Source organism: Petromyzon marinus, chromosome 2 (genome assembly GCF_048934315.1).
Source record: "Petromyzon marinus isolate PM22_M1 ecotype Great Lakes invasive population chromosome 2, UKy_Petmar_22M1.pri1.0, whole genome shotgun sequence".
Classification (NCBI taxonomy): Eukaryota; Metazoa; Chordata; class Hyperoartia; order Petromyzontiformes; family Petromyzontidae; genus Petromyzon; species Petromyzon marinus.
In genome coordinates this window covers 18,226,655-18,246,041 of record NC_133668.1, presented here as the reverse complement: position 1 = coordinate 18,246,041, position 19,387 = coordinate 18,226,655, and the positions used below count along the sequence as shown (strand labels likewise).

The following is a 19,387-nucleotide window of genomic DNA, read 5'->3' as shown; positions in this document are numbered from 1 at the left end:
CTAATATAGAGCTGATGACCTAGGATTGTGCCATCACAAGTTAATGTTGGTAAAAAGTCGCAGGAGAAAAAAAAATTAACAAAAGCAAGGAAGTCTGGAATGGTCAGCTGAGGTCGAGGCTTCAACCATAATCTAAGCCCGTTGGTAGTTCCCATGGATTAGCTGCTGCTGCTGCTGCTGCTTCTTACGCTTCACATTAGCTGAAAACTTGCAAAAAATATAGCACGAGGATATTTCAGTAAGTAAAGAGACAACAGCTATTTCTTGAAAACACATTTGTTATCACCAACGTGACAGACAAAATACGTCACACTAAAAATACTTGTCACCAGGGACCCACATGCTTCATAATGCCAGCAGCACACAAGAGCCTTTAGCACAGTTTTTTTTCTCCATTAATGTGCTATTTAATAAATCCAGATCTACTATGTCTGTGCTACATATCCACTGTTGTATTAAAACAAATGATAGTGTCTTTTGCTCGGATACATTTATGTGGACTCAATTCCCTTCGGCATTTTTTATCTGCAGTCCCTATAGATACTAGAAATGGTCCATATTGCTTATGGGTTCTGCTCAAGTGACCTTTGCAAGTCTCAGTTACTTAATTTAACTTTCAGTGTTATTTTTTAAAGGACTGGGTCAGCATGTTACGTTCTAAGCTAATTACCCCTGACTCTGTGTCACACTGGGCATCACCTACAAGTTGCAGTGTGGGCAGGGACTGACCCTGTAACATTGTGTGCCAGTTTACTGATTGCATTTACTCAGTAACTGTCTTCTCCTAGCTCCACTTGCAGGCCTTTTTTCTAATCAATACACAGGGAAGCACACTCCATTCACTTGCACTGATGATTAAAGCAACCAGCGTTTGTTTTGTGCATCGTCCCATGGTGCTTCTGTAGCGGCCTCTTTTCCTATGCATGCAAGGGTGCAGTGTCTCTTGGTGATCTGGGTTAGAGGTTATAGAGTTGGAGATGTCCCAGACAGACAGGCAAATACATTTATAAATAACCAGGTAAGATCCGATTGAGACCCGGTGTCGCTTTCTATAAAGGAGTCTCGAATCAGGGTAAATACATAATTCAAAGAAATGTAGAGGTTGCATACACTCGACGAGACCATTACATTCAAATACACATGTTCAACATGGTCCCAAACCTAACCAAAGGCATGCAAAATGAAGGCAAACAAAATACAGCATGAAGCTAAATTAAAAGATACCTGTAAAGTACAAAGTAAATAGAAAGGAGGAGTATATTAAAAGTATTTGCATTAATGGTGATCATGTAGTGAATCCAGTGGCCAACCAAGTCCTGACTGTGACTCAACTGTTCTTCCATGTTAAGCACGTACAATAGTGTTCTTTTGGCAGAGCATAATGCTCCAAAGAAACAAAACATCCACATTTAGTATTAGGAGACATAAATGTCAAATAATGTTATGTCAGTAGGCTCTAATCTATGGTGGTTGTGTCTGTGTTTGCGCACTTATAGTCTTCCTTTGTAATAGCATGGGGGCCTATTACTACGGCCCTTCAGTCAGAAAGGTAACCGTAGACATGTTTTCCATCACAAACCTAATGAATTATCCATCAATACAGCAAAACAATGGGCTTTACTTATGAATAGACTGGTCATCATTGTAGGTGTATGGAATTTCCACAGGTCAGGTGGACACTTTTACTTGACTTTGTCCATCCTGTAATAATTGCAGGTCAAAATTCGGTTGTTGTTCTGAATAGGAATGCGGCATATCCACCATTGGTTCAGAATCGGCGATGAAGGCTCATTTGACCACGAATACACTTTGACTTGGGTTTCCTGAAATGTGTATGTTCTTCGTATTGATCTGATGGCTGTCAGTATCAATCCTGGTCAGGTATTGCCTCAACCCTCTGTTTGTTCTTGTGGTGTAAATGCAAGTGCAAACATTGTGGAAAATCAACCGTGGTTGTTGTTCTGAATAGGAATGCGGCATATCCACCATTGGTTCAGAATCAGCGATGAAGGCTCATTTGACCACGAAGACACTTTGACTTGTGTTTCCTGAAATGTGTATGTTCTTCGTATTGATCTGATATTCAAATCCCTAGAGTCCTTGACAACTCTCAAGATATAACGCGTGCAGCACGGTCCTTCAGGATACAGTGTAAAGCATTGGGCAAAACATGGAATGGAGTCGTCATAATTTAACAGCTGAACCTCAAGTCAAAAGTCTTACCATTTTTCCCACAATAGTCGTACAACCTGATAATGATGTTCATGGTCTTTAACCCTGGTCCTATTCACTAAACTGCAATTCAACTCACAATATACTTTACTGTACCCTACATGGCACAGCTCACTGGCTTTAATAACTCCACACAACGTGCTACATACAGTGAATGACGCAGGGGTATTGTAAAAAAACGCTGAAGTACAGGTACCGCAAAATAAGATACCAGCATTCCTCAATACAAATGTTCACTCATAACTCCAATTTTGTTCTAAGATATTTACATTATACCACATGCTCAAGCGAAGCCAATTTAAACCACTGTGCATTGCTGCAGTAATCTATTGGATCTGACAAAAAACTATAGTCAGGAAAACGTTTCTCAATTCACATCTGCAGTCTTTTTAGGAGACATTGAAACTACATTTCTGGGCGTTGTGATGCACGCCTGTAATTCAGCGCATTCGAGGTGGGTTGCTGGCTCATACAGAAATCACCACACCGCAAGGCTGAGGGGTGCCCAGCAGAGTAGATCCTTACAAGATGTGCATATACATGTGTAATGAGAGGGTGCCACCTGTAGGCCTGAAGGGGTAATCGCGGTTATGAGCATGTTACATAATGTCTAACTATGAGGGGGGCGTGTCTGGGATAAAGGTGAAAGGCAGAGTCAATCGGGAAGCTCCGCGAACCTGCTCGAAGGTCCTAGAAGGGGGCGTGGCCGGAGGCAGGGCTTGGCCGCGCCGGGGTGTATATAAGGGGGACCGAACCAGAGGTTCGGGGCTGTTGTGGGTCCTGGGTCCTGGCTGTGTCGCTGCTCGCCGTCATCTCTCTTCGTCGTCCGGCCATGTGGCCGATCTTCTGCAAGGCTCTCATCGTCACCGTCGCTCCAGTCAGACAGCTGTGTAGTTGGACGCCGACGACGGGGTTGTGTAGAAGGGTCGGCTATGTGTAGCTACGTAGAACGTTACATAGATGAATCGCCCAGTGTTGTGCTTAAAGTGTGAGAATAAATAAGAAGCCTTCTACCGTCTCGGACGTCGCTCACTACACATGAGTAGTGTCATGCGTCTCTTCTTCATTCTCACTCGAGGCTTGTGTGTGCGTGCGGGTGGCGTGCGTAGCACACACACTCAGTCTGAGATGAAGTAGTCGCAGGAGGCACCATCCTCCCCAATCTGCGGCAGCTCCTCTGTTGCCCACGGGCTTCGAAACTGGGATCCCGGGTCTCGGGGCTGCCAGAGGGACAACCATCTTGCCGTCCTCGTTCCGATAATATCCCACTTCTGACACCAAATGTAGTGTCGTGCTTCTCTTCTTCATTCTTGCTCAAGTATTGTGTGTGCGTGCGGGTGGTGTGCATCGCACACACACTCAGTCGGAGACGAGGTAGTCGCAGGAGGCACCGTCCTCCCCTTTTATTGTTGTTGAGATCACGCCACCACTCGGGCCCCTCTCTCTCACGGCCATGCTGCCGCACGACCCATTCCAGACATAACCCTCCCTGTCTGCGTTGCACCGACGGCGTCGACCTGGACAGCCAATTACTGTGCAATGATCGAGCGAAGGCAGCAGCGATGACGAAACGAGTCCAATCCCAGAACCGGCAGCCTGGAGCTCTCCGCTTCGGCCTGCTCCCCTCTCCACATTCCCCTCAGCGCGGCTTGGCCCCGCCCTAGCCGTGCGCCCCTTCTCGAACCCACCAGAGGGTTTCCGGGGCTTCCCCACGTGGTCTACCATGACCCTTGCCCCAGTTCCTCCGCCCTACCAACACATCCGTGTATATGATCAAAGGCGTGTGCGCTAAGTGCCCACGTGCAGTTGCAGCTGCTGTACAACAGTCAGCACTATGTCACTACATCATCCCCTAATCTTTAAAAAAAACAGCCCTACCCGCATTTAACACAACAGCAGCAACCGTCAGGCAGTAAGGGCAACCCCCATAACTCGAGGAACATCAACGAGAAAAGAAAAATAACCTCCCTCACAATACCGCTACAACTGCAGCATTCTCCGCAAATAAGAACACATTCCACTGTTCCCCGGCACCTCGGAACTCGCGAAACGGCACACCACCTCAATCTCCCTTTAACCCAGGCCCTGAGCCCCAACACCCCTTCACCCCTGGATCCCCTCTCAGTGCAAGAGAGAGTCCCCCCATTCGGGGATATATGTGGCACAGTAGGAATGGACTACTCTCTTAATGATTTCCTTGTGCAGCAAGGGAGTAAAGTGTGGTTTTGTGAAAGTCCTTATGTGCTGTACAGTACATCAATGCACGTGTGTACACCAGCATGCGATAACTGAGTTGGCGCTGTGGGTGGCTGGCAGGGTTCTTGATTAACCTGACTTGTACACCAGTCACGTGGTTAATGGCGACACAGTTGAAAATTGCTGTGTGACACAAGTGCTGTTGCATTTTACAGGTAAAGGACCCAAAGGTTATTTTTGAACGTTATAGAAATGTTCTAGACTTCAAGCTTGGCTTTGAATTGTTAGTTTAGGATACATTCAATAGGAGTGGTTAATGGCGACACAGTTGAAAATTGCTGTGTGACACAAGTGCTGTTGCATTTTACAGGTAAAGGACCCAAAGGTTATTTTTGAACGTTATAGAAATGTTCTAGACTTCAAGCTTGGCTTTGAATTGTTAGTTTAGGATAAATTCAATAGGAGTGGTTTCAGCACTGTGCACTGTAAAGGATGATGTACTGTAGTTAATACTTGTAATTCTCTAACCCTAATACTGTTTATTCTATAATCATGCCCATGCACCCAGAGTATAACTACTTGTGATGCTATTGAGAATAGAATACAAACAGTTGTAAGTTGTACAATGGTGACAAGTACAGTACGTATACCATACACATACAGTACAGATAATGGGTGTAAGATACCGATATAAGTGGATGGTATAGATAGACATACAGCTTAGGATTAAGTAATATTTGAATAGTGAAGTGCAAAGGTTATTGTCAAAGACAAAGATGGTTCATCAGTAGTAGAATTGAGTTAAAGAGAAACTGTTATTGATTAACCGGATTTGTACACCAGTCACGTGGTTAATGGCGACTCGGTTGAGGATTGCTGTGTGTGACACACGTGCTGTTGCATTTTACAGATTTACCACAATAAATGTGTTTGCCCTCGATTTGGAGCACATGCCCACGTCCACGTCCTTCATATCGAGTGTGCAACACATAGCTCACGTGATCCGGTCCATGGCGCCGGTCACCTCCATCCCAGCGGGGTCCTGCACCTCTGGAACCTGGAGGGCGAAGAGACGATGGAGATGGAGTCCTCGGCTCAAGGGCGTGGACCCTCACCATTCAGCAGTGCCCGCTCGGGTCCGGTCACCAAGACCTCGCACTTGGCGGTCTCGATAGGCCTCAGAGATCCGGTTCGACGGGGCTTGAGTTGACTGTGCCGGCGGCCCAACGAGCACGGGTGACTCTACCAATGCCTACTCATCACCCCGACACTCCGCATCAGTGTGGCCCGACCGACCACACATGAAGCACTTGGGCGTGGGTCCCTAGGGCAGAGGGAGCTGTCCCCGCCGCGGGTCCTCCCGCAGGAATATTGTTGCTTGAGTCCCCCTGCCCTCCACCGCCGCCAACATATCTTGCAGGCTCCATGCTGCGGCCTTCCACCTTGCCTGCTGCTGTTGCTCCTCGAAAATCTGTATGGTTCTGGACACCGTTGAGGATGAAATCTCTGTTCCAATGGCGGAGGGCGGGCAACCCTCAATCATCTCGCCAGCCCCCGCAGCCTTTTCGCCACCCGAAGGTCGAGCGCCCCCTCACCCACGAGTGGGTATGCCTCACGTCCCAGCACCAGCAGCGCTGCCCAGAAGGCGTAGGGCGTTTCGTCCTCCATCCGCTCCCTCTGGAGGAATCTTGTGCGAGCCTCCCGTGCCAGATAAGGAGCGGCCTCCTGCAGCTCCATGACTCACCACGCCTCCTCTGCACGCTCCCGTGCTTGCCTCAAAATGGCGCCACTCGGCCACGGGAGGTCCACCGGTGACAAAATAGTGCCCACCATGTGCGTGGTCCCCCGTCCAGAGCCCCCTGCTCCAGCTCTGACGGAAGCTCTGTTTTCCCCGCTCTCCTCCACACCGTCCCCTGGGGTCCGGACCTCGTGCCGTCCCGCGCCCCTCTCCACATGGCGGTTCTCCGCCATGCTGCTTGGTTGGCGCTTGACCACGGGAAATCTCAGCTGCTCTCCCCGTCGACGTGCAGCTTCCACTCTCTCTCCGTCGACGTGCATCCCCTGTTCTCTCTCCATCGACGTGCAACCGCTTTCTCTCCGTCGACGTGCAGCCTCTCTCTCCATCGACACTCACCCACTCCCACCACCTGGTGTAGCTACTCTTGCCGTCGATGCTTGGCTGCTCTCTTCATTGACATACGGCTTCTCTCTCGGTCGATGCATAACCGCTCCCGCCGTCGACACCCAGCCGCTCTCTCCCCGTCGACGTGCATCTTCTCTCTCCATCAACGCCCAGCAGCTCTCTCTCTCTCTGTCGATGCATAGCCGCTCCCACCTCCTTACGTAGCCACTCCTGCCACTGACGCCCAGCCGCTCTCTCATTGGCAGATGCGTAGCTGCTCGCCCTGCAAATTTTGCACAGCAGTTGTCCCGCCAATCTGCGGCAGCTCCTCTGTTGCCCACGGGCTTCATAACTGGGATCCCGGGTCTTGGGGCTGTCAGAGGGACAACCATCTTGCCGTCCTCGTTCCGATAATATCCCACTTCTGACACCAAATGTAGTGTCGTGCTTCTCTTCTTCATTCTTGCTCAAGTCTTGTGTGTGTGTACGGGTGGCGTGCATCGCACACACACTCAGTCGGAGACGAGGTAGACGCAGGAGGCACCATCCTCCCCTTTTATTATTGTTGAGTTCACACCACCACTCGGGCCCCCTCTCTCTCATGACCATGCTGCCGCACAACCCGTCCAAGACACGACCCTGTCCGCGTTGCACCGACGGAGTCGACCAGGACAGCCAACTACTGTCCGGCCGCGCAATGATCGGGCGAAGGTGGCAGCGACTAGGGCGGCGACGACGACAGTAACGACGAGACAAGTCCAATCCCAGAACCGGCAGCCCGGAGCTCTCGCTCTCAGCTGCTTATATTCCCCTCGGCGCGGCTTGGCTCCACCCTAGCCGCACCTCCCTTCTCGAACCCACCAAAGGGTTCCAGAGGCTTCCTCACGAGGTCTACCGTGACCCTTGCCCTAGTTCCTCCGCCCTGCCGGCACACCCGTGTATATGCTCAATGGCGTGTGTGCTAAGTGCCCACCTGCAGTTGCAGCTGCTATATAACAGTCAGTGCTATGCCACTACACATGGTAAGCCTCAGGAGGATTTCTCCACAAATCTGGCTGTTGCTTGATGAAGCTAGTTGTAATTACTGGTGAAACGTCGTTGTAAATGTTGAAACGTTGTAAATGTTGTGGCTTTGCTCTCCAACACAACGGTGTGCTGTACTATACTCTCTGGTTTTTTCGGTAAAGTCACGTAGATAGAAAAAATAATAAAAGAAAACATGACATTTCGGTCGCAACACAAGCGGCCGTCTTCAGGTGAGAAAAATGATCTGCTGTTGTGGCTTTATATAGGCACGGGAGGGGGCGGGGGGGAGGGAGGGAAGGAGGAGGAAACGAAGCGACGTGTCTCAGACCGGGTTCGCGAACACAAACCGGATTTGAAAGACGGCAGAACCAACACCTCGGCGGTGGCGGATCATTATTTCAACGCTGTGGGTACACATGATATTGTTTTCTTCGAGACCAGGGTGCTCTGCAAACCCTCGGGCCACCATCAAAGATTTGTTCACGAAGCTATCCAGATATACAAACACAGACAAAACTTTAATCGAGAAGATGGATTCAGATTGAGCAATAATTTGAAGGTTGTGATGAACCACGTTAAGTTTTAACTGCTATGATTTTCACTCACCCCCCCCCCCCCCCCCGTGTGTCTTGTTTTCCAATTACTACAAGTCCATTTACTTGCTAATTTCTCCAGCTCCACTCATCCATGCACGCCACAAACCTTCCCCCTCTCTCCTGTGAACCCCTACAGCCAAACTTCTCCTTCCCCCCCCCCCCTCCCGTGCCTAACCCCTACAGCCAAACTCCTCCCCCCCTTCCCGTGCCTTATCCCTACAGCCAAACACCTCCCCTCCCTTCCCGTTTCTAACTCCTAAAGCCAAAATCCTCTTCCCCCCCCCACCCTCCCGTGCCTATATAAAGCCACAACAGCAGATATTTTTTCGCACCTGAAGACGGCCACTTGTGTTGCGACCGAAACGTCGTGGTTTCTTTTATTTTTATTTTTATCTACGTGACTTTACCGAAAGAACCAGAGAGTATGGATTCCAGCAGTCACGAAATCTTCAAATCAAGATTGTGCTGTACTAGTAACGAATTGGCATGTTCTGCTTCTGTGAGAAAATTTACTAATTGGCTGTCGGGTGGTGGCGGTTTTAATGACACATTTACATATTTTTGCGATCAAACCTAAAAAAACCTGTAAAATGGATGGTAAGCCTTGTGCAAATAGTCATTATAGAATATGGAAAATCCTCCATGTTTGATGTGCCACATACATGAAACAATGACACAGCTGCGTTAGAATTATAAATTATTGCATCTCAGGCAATCTGAAATATGCTCTCTATTTATTACCTGGGCAGTGATTACATATTTTTCATGAATGTTAATGAGTTTAAATTTTCAATGGATAATTTTTTTCCTATGTTTTAATGTTTATTCTTCGAGTTGATTCATTAAACGTATTAAATCACATTTAATTTATGTACTGTTTTTCTACTTTGCACAGAACCTTTTGTAAGAAAGTATAAACCACCAAAACTATTAAAATGTATAGGTAAAGTAGAAAATGTTTTTTTTATGGATTGGAGACATAAAGGCATAAATATAAATAATAAGCAAATTAAAGACATGTTTTTACTTAATAAGAGTGAGCGATAATGGGCAGGACACATTGCTCAAATGGATGGTGGCTAATGGAGGGCAATGGTGACAGCTTGGCAGTCAGAGGGGGGAACGTGGCTAAGAGGTCAACCACCATGGATATGGAGCAAAGTGATCAGCTCAAAAGGGAAGTTTAGTTTCATAGTACTCTCGCTTGGTCTTAAATAATTAACTTCATTGATTTATTGATTGTACACGTGCTCCCCCCCCCCGCCCCACACTTAATTTATTGTGGAGCTCCATGCCAGTACAAATACTATTAAGAAAAACAGAAGCAAATTGAGCCCGGCAAGCCTTGTCACAAGAAGAGTTGGCAATCAATGGACAAAACTAACGAGTGAATAGAAGCTGAATGAGGCAGCTCATTCAATGGGGATTTAACTGTTCAAGGAATATAAGCAGAAGGGAATGGACAAGGTTAGCAACTTCCCAGGATAACAACAAGGCCCTTTGTAGGCTGTAAAATGCCACGATTTTACATCAACAATGCATTTATATTTCTCGTTACAGAGAACGTTTCCAGCATAACAATAAACAAGCCGCACGTCTGCGTATCCACTTCAGTTTTTTATGCTAAAATATCCAAACCAAACTGCACTCACCATAACATTACCTATATGATTTGGAGTTTACAGAATGTGCCCAGTTCAGATGTCACTCACTGCTGACATTAGTCATGCCCAGGAGTTGAATAATATTATATGAATTTGTTTACTTATGTACTTTACCCATAATCCATCTCGGAAGCATAAATATATATGTGCACGGGATTTCCTAATTGTGAGGTCCTTGAGTGAAGTGTTGGGATTTGGGTGGTACTCACCTTGGGGTACGGGTACCGCCGGCTGCCCGGGTAGAGAGCGGCTGTGAACAGTGGGATGTCCATGCTGGGCACCGTCGTTTCATTGATGGTGATGTAGGCCAACCTCGTGCCATCGGGAGACCACCAGTGTGTCTTGTGCGAATGCAATATCTCTTCTGCCGACAACGAGAGAAGAATCAATCAAAATTAATCTTTGTCGAGGCACCCGTGTTGTTTAATTTCATGAACAAAAAATGTATCCTCGCCAATAAGGTAAGTTAAAGGTCTCTAGTAAAGTGAGTATTTGCTGAGTCCCATCGCCTTGATATTGCCAATGGAATCCAGCATGTTCCTGGAATAACTTTACATGATTATTTTTTTCATTCACAAAGCATCAATACACAGCCTAAGTGTGTGTCTACCAAAACAGAGCTAGTGATAGAAACTCCAAATGGCTATTTTAAGGACCAGTCTCTGGACAGAACAACCACTTGATTTCTCACAAAGTGAAACTCATTTTCATCCCTAGAGGAATGGTATGATATGTTGATTTTGCATTGAGCACAACACCACCACCACAGAGTCTCTTAGCTGGATGATGTATCATAATATGTCCATGCCTTTTTTAGCAAACCCTCAAAATGCATACCCACAATTCTTAATGCTGGCAGGGATCACACAAAATATACGTTAATTTGTTCCGCTCCGAAAATACAAAGTAATGGCATTCAAAACGCAACGGCCAAACATGCATGCTCCCGAGTGGAATGACATTGACAATGTGAATAAACTTCACAATAAAATGGCTGTTCATAGTGAGGGAAAAAAGTATTTGATCCCCTGCTGATTTTGTACGTTTGCCCACTGACAAAGAAATGATCAGTCTATAATTTAAATGGTAGGTTTGTATGAACAGTGAGAGACAGAATAACAACAAAAAATCCAAAAAAACGCATGTCAAAAATGTTATAAATTGATTTGCATTTTAATGAGGGAAATAATAATTTGACCCCCTCTCAATCAGAAAAATTTCTGGCTCCCAGGTGTCTTTTATACAGGTAACGAGCTGAGATTAGGAGCACACTCTTAAAGAGAGTGCTCCTAATCTCAGCTTGTTACCTGTATAAAAGACACCTGTCCACAGACGCAATCAATCAATCAGATTCCAAACTCTTTACCATGGCCAAGACCAAAGAGCTCTCCAAGGATGTCAGGGGAAAGATTGTAGACCTACACAAGGCTGGAATGGGCTACAAAGACCATTGCCAAGCAGCTTGGTGAGAAGGTGACAACAGTTGGTGCGATTATTCGCAAATGTAAGAAACACAAAAGAACTGTCAATCTCCCTCGGCCTGGGGCTCCATGCAAGATCTCACCTCGTGGAGTTGCAATGATCATGAGAACGGTGAGGAATCAGCCCAGAACTACACGGGAGGATCTTGTCAATGATCTCAAGGCAGCTGGGACCATAGTCACCAAGAAAACAATTGGTAACACACTACGCCGTGAAGGACTGAAATCCTGCAGTGCCCGCAAGGTCCCCCTGCTCAAGAAAGCACATATACATGCCCGTCTGAAGTTTGCCAATGAACATCTGAATGATTCAGAGGACAACTGGGTGAAAGTGTTGTTGTCAGATGAGACCAAAATGGAGCTCTTTGGCATCAACTCAACTCGCCATGTTTAGAGGAGGAGGAATGCTGCCTATGACCCCAAGAACACCATCCCCACTGTCAAACATGGAGGTGGAAACATTATGCTTTGGGGGTGTTTTTCTGCTAAGGGGACAGGACAACTTCACCGCATCAAAGGGACAATGGACGGGGCCATGTACCGTCAAATCTTGGGTGAGAACCTCCTTCCCTCAGCCAGGGCATTGAAAATGGGTCGTGGATGGGTATTCCAGCATGACAATGACCCAAAACATACGGCCAAGGCAACAAAAGAGTGGCTCAAGAAGAAGCACATTAAGGTCCTGGAGTGGCCTAGCCAGTCTCCAGACCTTTATCCCATAGAAAATCTGTGGAGGGAGCTGAAGGTTCGAGTTGCCAAACGTCAGCCTCGAAACCTTATTGACTTGGAGAAGATCTGCAAAGAGGAGTGGGACAAAATCCCTCCTGAGATGTGTGCAAACCTGGTGGCCAACTACAAGAAACGTCTGACCTCTGTGATTGCCAACAAGGGTTTTGCCACCAAGTACTAAGTCATGTTTTGCAGAGGGGTCAAATACTTATTTCCCTCATTAAAATGCAAATCAAGTTATAACATTTTTGACATGCGTTTTTCTGAATTTTGTTGTTGTTATTCTGTCTCTCACTGTTCAAATAAACCTACCATTACAATTATAGACTGATCATTTATTTGTCAGTGGGCAAACGTACAAAATCAGCAGGGAATCAAATACTTTTTTCCCTCACTGTAAAAGCTCCACCGATTCTCAAAAATTTTCAGTGAGGGCCTGCGAGTGTTTTTGCTCAAAACCACCAAAATGAAAACCCACACAAACGGAGAGAATAAGTCGAACTAAACATAGACTGACCACGACCCACTTGTTGTACTGCCTTCGAAAAGGACTTCACTGCCTGCAGGCTAGTGTCTAACGTGCGTGCTCTTGCAAGGCTTCGCCGACTACGGGTGGCCAATTTAAATGTGCGTGACACTCTGCACTAATGAGGGCACACTCGCTCTACTTGAACTACACGCACAAACGGACAAGGGGTTATTGGGTTTGCTTAACCTTGAACAAACAGGGTCCCCCACAGGAACAAGTTCTAACCCATTAAAAGATTAAGGCAGCACGGTGTTCATCTTATACTAGATGCCTACATCTGCATTTAAATGATGTTCTCTCCATATACTCGTCAAAGAATGATCTCGTCTAGGAGCATAATCTATCAAGTTAACTCCGGTTATGCTTTCCTTTGGCTAGCCATCTGGAACACTCTTCCTTCTGATATTTGGAAGCCACTGGAGCTATGCACTTTTAAATCTAGGTTAAACACTCATTTCTTTAGAAACTTATTTTTGTGTTCAGTTTGTTGTCCATCCCCCACACCTCTTATGAGCACGATTGGCTACATACGGTGCAAAAGAAGTTCAACATACACACATACATACATAAATACACGAGGCACCAACCAATCGAACCATGATCTGGCAAGTGTAGCTCAAAAATCGAGCGCGCCAAGCCACGATCCTGGTTGGGGTTGGCTCAGCCCATCATGCATTCGCGGTTGATAAAACGTGTACCACTGGGGAAGTCAACAGTGGTTGTTCTGTGGATAGACTCACTCACACCATAGGAATGTGGAAAATTCAACACTGGCTCAGGGCTGTAAACAGGAGATGAGCATGCAGCCTTAATGCCTCCTTCCGTTAGCATTTTCTGCTTCAACGAATGCGCCCACAATTTAGCCATTTTGGTTGACGACAGTGCGGCTATGACTGCCGCCACGTACAGCTGCTGCGTGGCAACCAATTGGGAAGGACACTGGACTCAGGACATTGTTCTCCCCGAAGCACGGTTGTCAGAAAAAACTGATTTGTTCTAGGCATAATTTATTTAGTCTTCATCCCTTTTCCATGCTGAAGCCCCCCGCATCAATAATAGTGGTTGTTTGACCATACTTCACTTCGCTGGTTAGCGCAAGTTGGTGAAGTGTGTGTGGGGGGGGGGGGGCAGTTTCGGTTTAAATATCGCACACACGCTGCTGATTTTATCTGCGGCTAAGAATCTAACTCAGGTTACCATGTTCATAGTGCAGTGTACTAACTACTACGTTTCTACGGCACCTTAGCCTGTACAGTACCTCAAAGCCTAAAACAAACAAGCACCTCTGAAATTGCAGGACATAAGGAACATAAAATAATAATGGAATTTGTAAAACTTTAGAGGAGGCAAAAAAATACAACAATCGGTTGCCCCCGCGCACGCAAGTCGCACAATCCACAGAGGCCCAAGAACTAAACCCTTCGACTGGTCAAAAATACACACAACAGATTTCCTCAGGCGAAATCTGGTCAGAAAAAATACCACGACGGCCAGATTAAAATCAACGTCTGCCTCATACCCACCCGTTAAGTGGTTCCAGAGAAATCGTGCAATATCCATTTTTTCATGATGACTAAAATGTAAAACTGAGGTATTAATTAAGATTAGAGCAACAACAAATGTATTATATTTCAAATGAGAGAAAGCCCATTGAGACAAGTGTATTGTGCAAAGGTGATCTGGACAGATGTAATTGATTCCCCTGGTCAACAACTTTTTGGTATCACTGAGTAACCTGCTGTCCTTCATCCTGCACACATTTACCACCGATAAAACAACTCCAAATGAGTCTAGAATTATTTATGTGTGTATATATACACAGATGTAGAGGGTTCAAGGAGAGTGGAGACGACTTGTAGAGGCAACGCGTTCATTTATAACAATGGTAAAAATAGCAGTCTTTAACACAAAGGGCAGCGGCCCCTTTGCCTGCTACCTGGGGAGGTATGGCCTCCGGGCTAGCGTGCCCTATCACTGGGACCACGGGCTCTCTCTCCTCCGGCGAAGGGTGACCTCGGGGAGGCTATACTGACCCGACCCAGCCAAGGTACGGGTCCCGACCACTGGCCCACTCGGTCCCGGCCCTTACAAGGACGTCGGGCCCCAGGGGTTCCCAGGGTCTCACCACTGGCCCACTCAATCCCGGCCCTTAGAAGGGCAGCGGGTCTAGGGGTTCCCAGGGCCCTAGGCTAGCTGGTCTTCTGGCTTCAGTCTTCGGACTGGCTCGGACTCGTCTAGAGGTCCGGCTTTTATACACCTCCCCAGGTGTGTCCGCCCCTGGCCACGCCTCCCTTCCAGAGAGTTCTAGGGGGGGTCTCGGGGGATCCTAGAACACCCCGCAGCCCCCTCCCCGGTCCAAGTTACTGCCCCTGGTGGGCCCTGTCTGCTACTGCAGGTAAGTACACGTAGCCCATTCACAGCGCTACACAGATAAGAAATTGTTGTCTGCAGAGTATGCCATTGGAATCACTTGGGCTTTAGAACCCACCCAAGGGTTAATAAAAAAAAGGCAAAGTAATTTTCAGAAAGCTATAAGTCGTTGGTCAAAAGGTACATCTTTTAATATTCTGCACCATGTACAATTGTGAAAGGTGTTTCTGCTTGGCTGCACAAACGTTATTGAAGTCAGCAAAGCTCAATGCCTAATTGTCTTCTTCTCTAACCCCCTCTGAAATCCCGAGAGCATGTGCACTACAGCTTGCAATATAAACAAAATTCATAAACATGTGCAGAGCACACCTCTGTGACATTATATACGATATATGTGGATACATCATGCTCGTGCCGATTTACACGTACAACCATGCACAATAGAGTGATCCAGTCATGCGGTGCAGTGGTTGAAGTGAGTGAATTGCTCCACTCACAATCGGATGTTTTGCCAGGTCAATTCTGGAATGGGGCTCAGCTCAAACCATTAGCTTTTAAGAGTCAATTAAATGTATGTATGTTGAACTTCTTCTGCAGCGTACATAGCCAACTGTGTTCATCGGAAGTGCGGGGGAAGGACAACAAACTAACCACAAAAAGCAGTTTTAAAGAAATCAGTTTTCAATCTAAATTTTAAAGTGCATAGTTTCATGGCTTCCTAATATCGGAAGGAAGAACACTACAGATGGCCACAAAAGCGCATCTGAAAGTGTGCAATGCAGTGACCGTCTTTGTTCGATGTGTAGACAAAATCTGCTGCGAGGATGCCCGGAGTTCACGTGATAGTTTATGTTCCTTGACGATATCAGCAAGGTATTGTGGTTCATTTGTGGCAAGCACTTTGTGTTTAATGAGTGCGACCTGATCACATAATCATGCAAATGAGTACAAATTTGTCAGAAGTCAAGAATAGTTGTTGTAGGGAGATACGGGAATCCACCATGACAATGTATAATTTCTACCACTTACTCAGCGCCTCCAGTGGAGATTGTTGCTGCCCCTTTGCTCATTTGAGCAGGAAGATGCTTTCTAAATTCAGGGAATATTGTACCTAAAGCAGGCATCAACAAGGTTTGCATAAATTTAGACTTAAAACTTTCGTGACTGCAGGAATTCATATTCTGGTTCTTTCGGTAAAGTCACGTAGATAGAAAACAAAAATCAAAATTTATTTTAGATTTTTGGTCTTCGTAGATAGAAAACAAAAAACAAAATTTTATTTAGATTTTTGGTTTTATATCTACGTGACTTTACCGAAAGAACCAAGAATAAGGTTTGCATAAAAAAACACAATATACTTTGCAATGTTTACCATTTCAAAAAAATACATCTACAGTGATTGTGATCTGAAACAAGCAGCAAATTGAATAGTCAAGTTTACAATACAAGTAACAGCAAATAAATACAATTACTGTGAAACATCGCCATGCTTGGCTGCATTAACAGTCTTACCCACTGCTAATTTAGACTCACAGCACCAGGCACTAATTGTCAACAAGTCGACCTTGGGGAGATCCAGTCCACGTTCAGGTTACAATTGCCCATGATGAATGGGATATCAGTATAGTGCACCACTCATGATTCCACTATTCCCCGCAATAACTTACACAACTGCAGTGTATAAAAGCAGCAGCTGGTAATTGTGTTTTACTGATAACTTGTGGTTTTCTACTGACTGCTGTGGGGTCAGGTCCTTAAGGCACAGCTGCTGTGAGAAGATCTGCACTGAGGGTTGTGGAGACAGAACAGGCCTCTAGCATAGGGCTTCAGGGACTAGGCACTAATACCATGCTACTGGTGAAGAGCAGTGACATGGGAATACAGAGAATGCAGCTGGACGTTACATGGTACGTACCAGCAGTTGACAAGCTACTGTATATAACAGCTGCAGGCTATCAACGGTGGCGCACACCTTTGAAAGGATGCTGCCGTGGTGCAAATGATGGCACACTGGACTTGCAATCCAGAGACTGCCAGTACTAGATTTGAAATTTTCGTGACTGCAAGGATCCATACTCTTTGGTTATTTAGTGACTTTACCGAAAGAACCAAAGAGTATACTGCCAGTACTATCTCCTGGTGCGCAGTTGAAATAATGCGAAAATGTCTTAAATCACCTGGCGCCTGTCCACCCAGCAGTATACGTATACAAGGGTACAACCACAGTTTGTCATTCGGCAAGTCACATGTGGTTGTTAAAGTGGAAGAGTAGGCCGATGGGATCAGGTCACGGATTTTGTGTACTGTATTGAACCGGACCAGGATCTTGTGTTTGTTTAGAATTTTGGAGATCTTTTTAGTAACGCCTGCTAGATATGGTAGTGTGATGGTTTTGATCAGAGTATCAAGTGGTTGTTTCTGTATGGAGGGAGAAACAGCTTGGCGGATGGTACGGTCAGAGTATCCATTCCTCTTGAGGGCCAGATTTACATGTTTTAATTCACTGGCCAGGTGGTGTTGGTCCGAAATCCAATGAGCCCTGTGGTATAACGTTTTGATGAGATAATTATTTTGAGTCGGGTGGTGGTGGGAATCAGTTTTCAAGTGGGAATCTGTGTGGGTGGGTTCCCTGTAGACAGAATGTCCCAATGAGCCATCAGGTCTCCTCTCAAACAGAACATCCAAGAATGGCAGCTTGCCATCTTTCTCCACTTCCATGGTGAATTTGATGGCGGGGTGTCTGGAATTGATGTGGTCTAGGAAAAGGTTCAAAGCTGGGAGGCCATGTGGCCAAATGACAAAACTAGACGTTTTACAAAAGCGTTATTAATCAGAGTAGCATCCCGATTTCGGACAATCTGAAAACAGTACTGGCTAGAGGGCTAGCCAGTACCCCAAAACATATACCAGTAGATGATATCATCTCTCAAGTCGATGTAGCCCTCAAAGGCATAGGACACATCCAAGCAGACGTTGCGAGAGCTGAAATAGCCACTATTCTTAAGAATGCTAAGAAACCCATTAGCATCATCAGCAAAAATGAACGCTCTGAACTCGCGAATTTAAAAACACAGAAATGATATAGTCATCCTCTCAGCCGACAAAGGCAAGGCTACTGTAATTATGGATAAAGAGTCATACAACAACAAAATCCAGAACCTGCTCAACGATGGAAGTTACTCAAAAATAAAAAAAAATGACCCTACTAATAGCCTAACGATAAAAACCAACAAGATCATCACAAGTTCGACCTCCCTAATCGAACCAACTAAACTTCCCTCCATAAAAACTTCTGCTGCAAGACCCCCTAGATTCTATGGTCTTCCCAAGATTCATAAATAAGGCACCCCACTACGACCCATCGTATCCACGATCAACTCCCCTACCTACAGGCTAGCCCGTTTTCTGTCAGATACCTTGCTGCCTTTCACTGGCAAGACCACCTCAGTAGTACTTAACTCAGCCCAATTGGTTTCTATGGTCAAAGACGTTGTACTGTCCCCTGACGATATCCTTGTCAGCTTCGATGTGGTCTCTCTGTTCACCAAGGTCCCAGTACCTGATACCATTGAAATAATTGAAAATTTGGTCCAACATGGACTAGACCCCGATACAACTGTGCTGGTGAGGCACTGCCTCACCAACACCTACTTTACTTGGAATGGCACCTTTTACAAACAAAATGAGGGTACCCCCATGGGTTCCCCCTTGTCACCAGTGAAAGCCAATGTTTTCATGGAGAATTTTGAATCAGACGCCATCCAGACTTCCACCCTCAGACCTTCCCTGTGGAAGAGATATGTAGACGACACTTTTGTCATTTGGCCACATGGCCTCCCAGCTTTGAACCTTTTCCTAGACCACATCAATTCCAGACACCCCGCCATCAAATTCACCATGGAAGTGGAGAAAGATGGCAAGCTGCCATTCTTGGATGTTCTGTTTGAGAGGAGACCTGATGGCTCATTGGGACATTCTGTCTACAGGGAACCCACCCACACAGATTCCCACTTGAAAACTGATTCCCACCACCACCCGACTCAAAATAATTCTCTCATCAAAACGTTATACCACAGGGCTCATTGGATTTCGGACCAACACCACCTGGCCAGTGAATTAAAACATATAAATCTGGCCCTCAAGAGGAACGGATACTCTGACCGTACCATCCGCCAAGCTGTTTCTCCCTCCATACAGAAACAACCACTTGATACTCCGATCAAAACCATCACACTACCATATATAGCAGGCGTTACTAAAAAGATCTCCAAAATTCTAAACAAACATAAGATCCTGGTCCGGTTCAATACAGTACACAAAATCCGTGACCTGATCCCATCCGTAAAGGATGTCATTCCTGACTTATAGTACCCCGGGGTTTACAAATTGAGCTGCACCTGTGGTGATTGCTATATCGGGGAGACGAAAAGACATATCTCTGA

General features: G+C 46.1%; 1 protein-coding gene across 3 annotated transcripts in view; it reads right to left on the bottom strand.

The window, feature by feature from the left end:
* Window positions 1–19,387, bottom strand: part of LOC116950755 (inactive dipeptidyl peptidase 10) — a 613,867-nt gene that overhangs the window by 67,848 nt on the left and 526,632 nt on the right. For all 3 annotated transcript variants that reach the window (XM_032968787.2, XM_032968796.2, XM_032968804.2), the window contains exon 9: window positions 10,046–10,200. In XM_032968787.2, coding sequence (XP_032824678.1) covers window positions 10,046–10,200 — 155 coding nt within the window. The remainder of the gene's footprint in view (window positions 1–10,045; window positions 10,201–19,387) is intronic.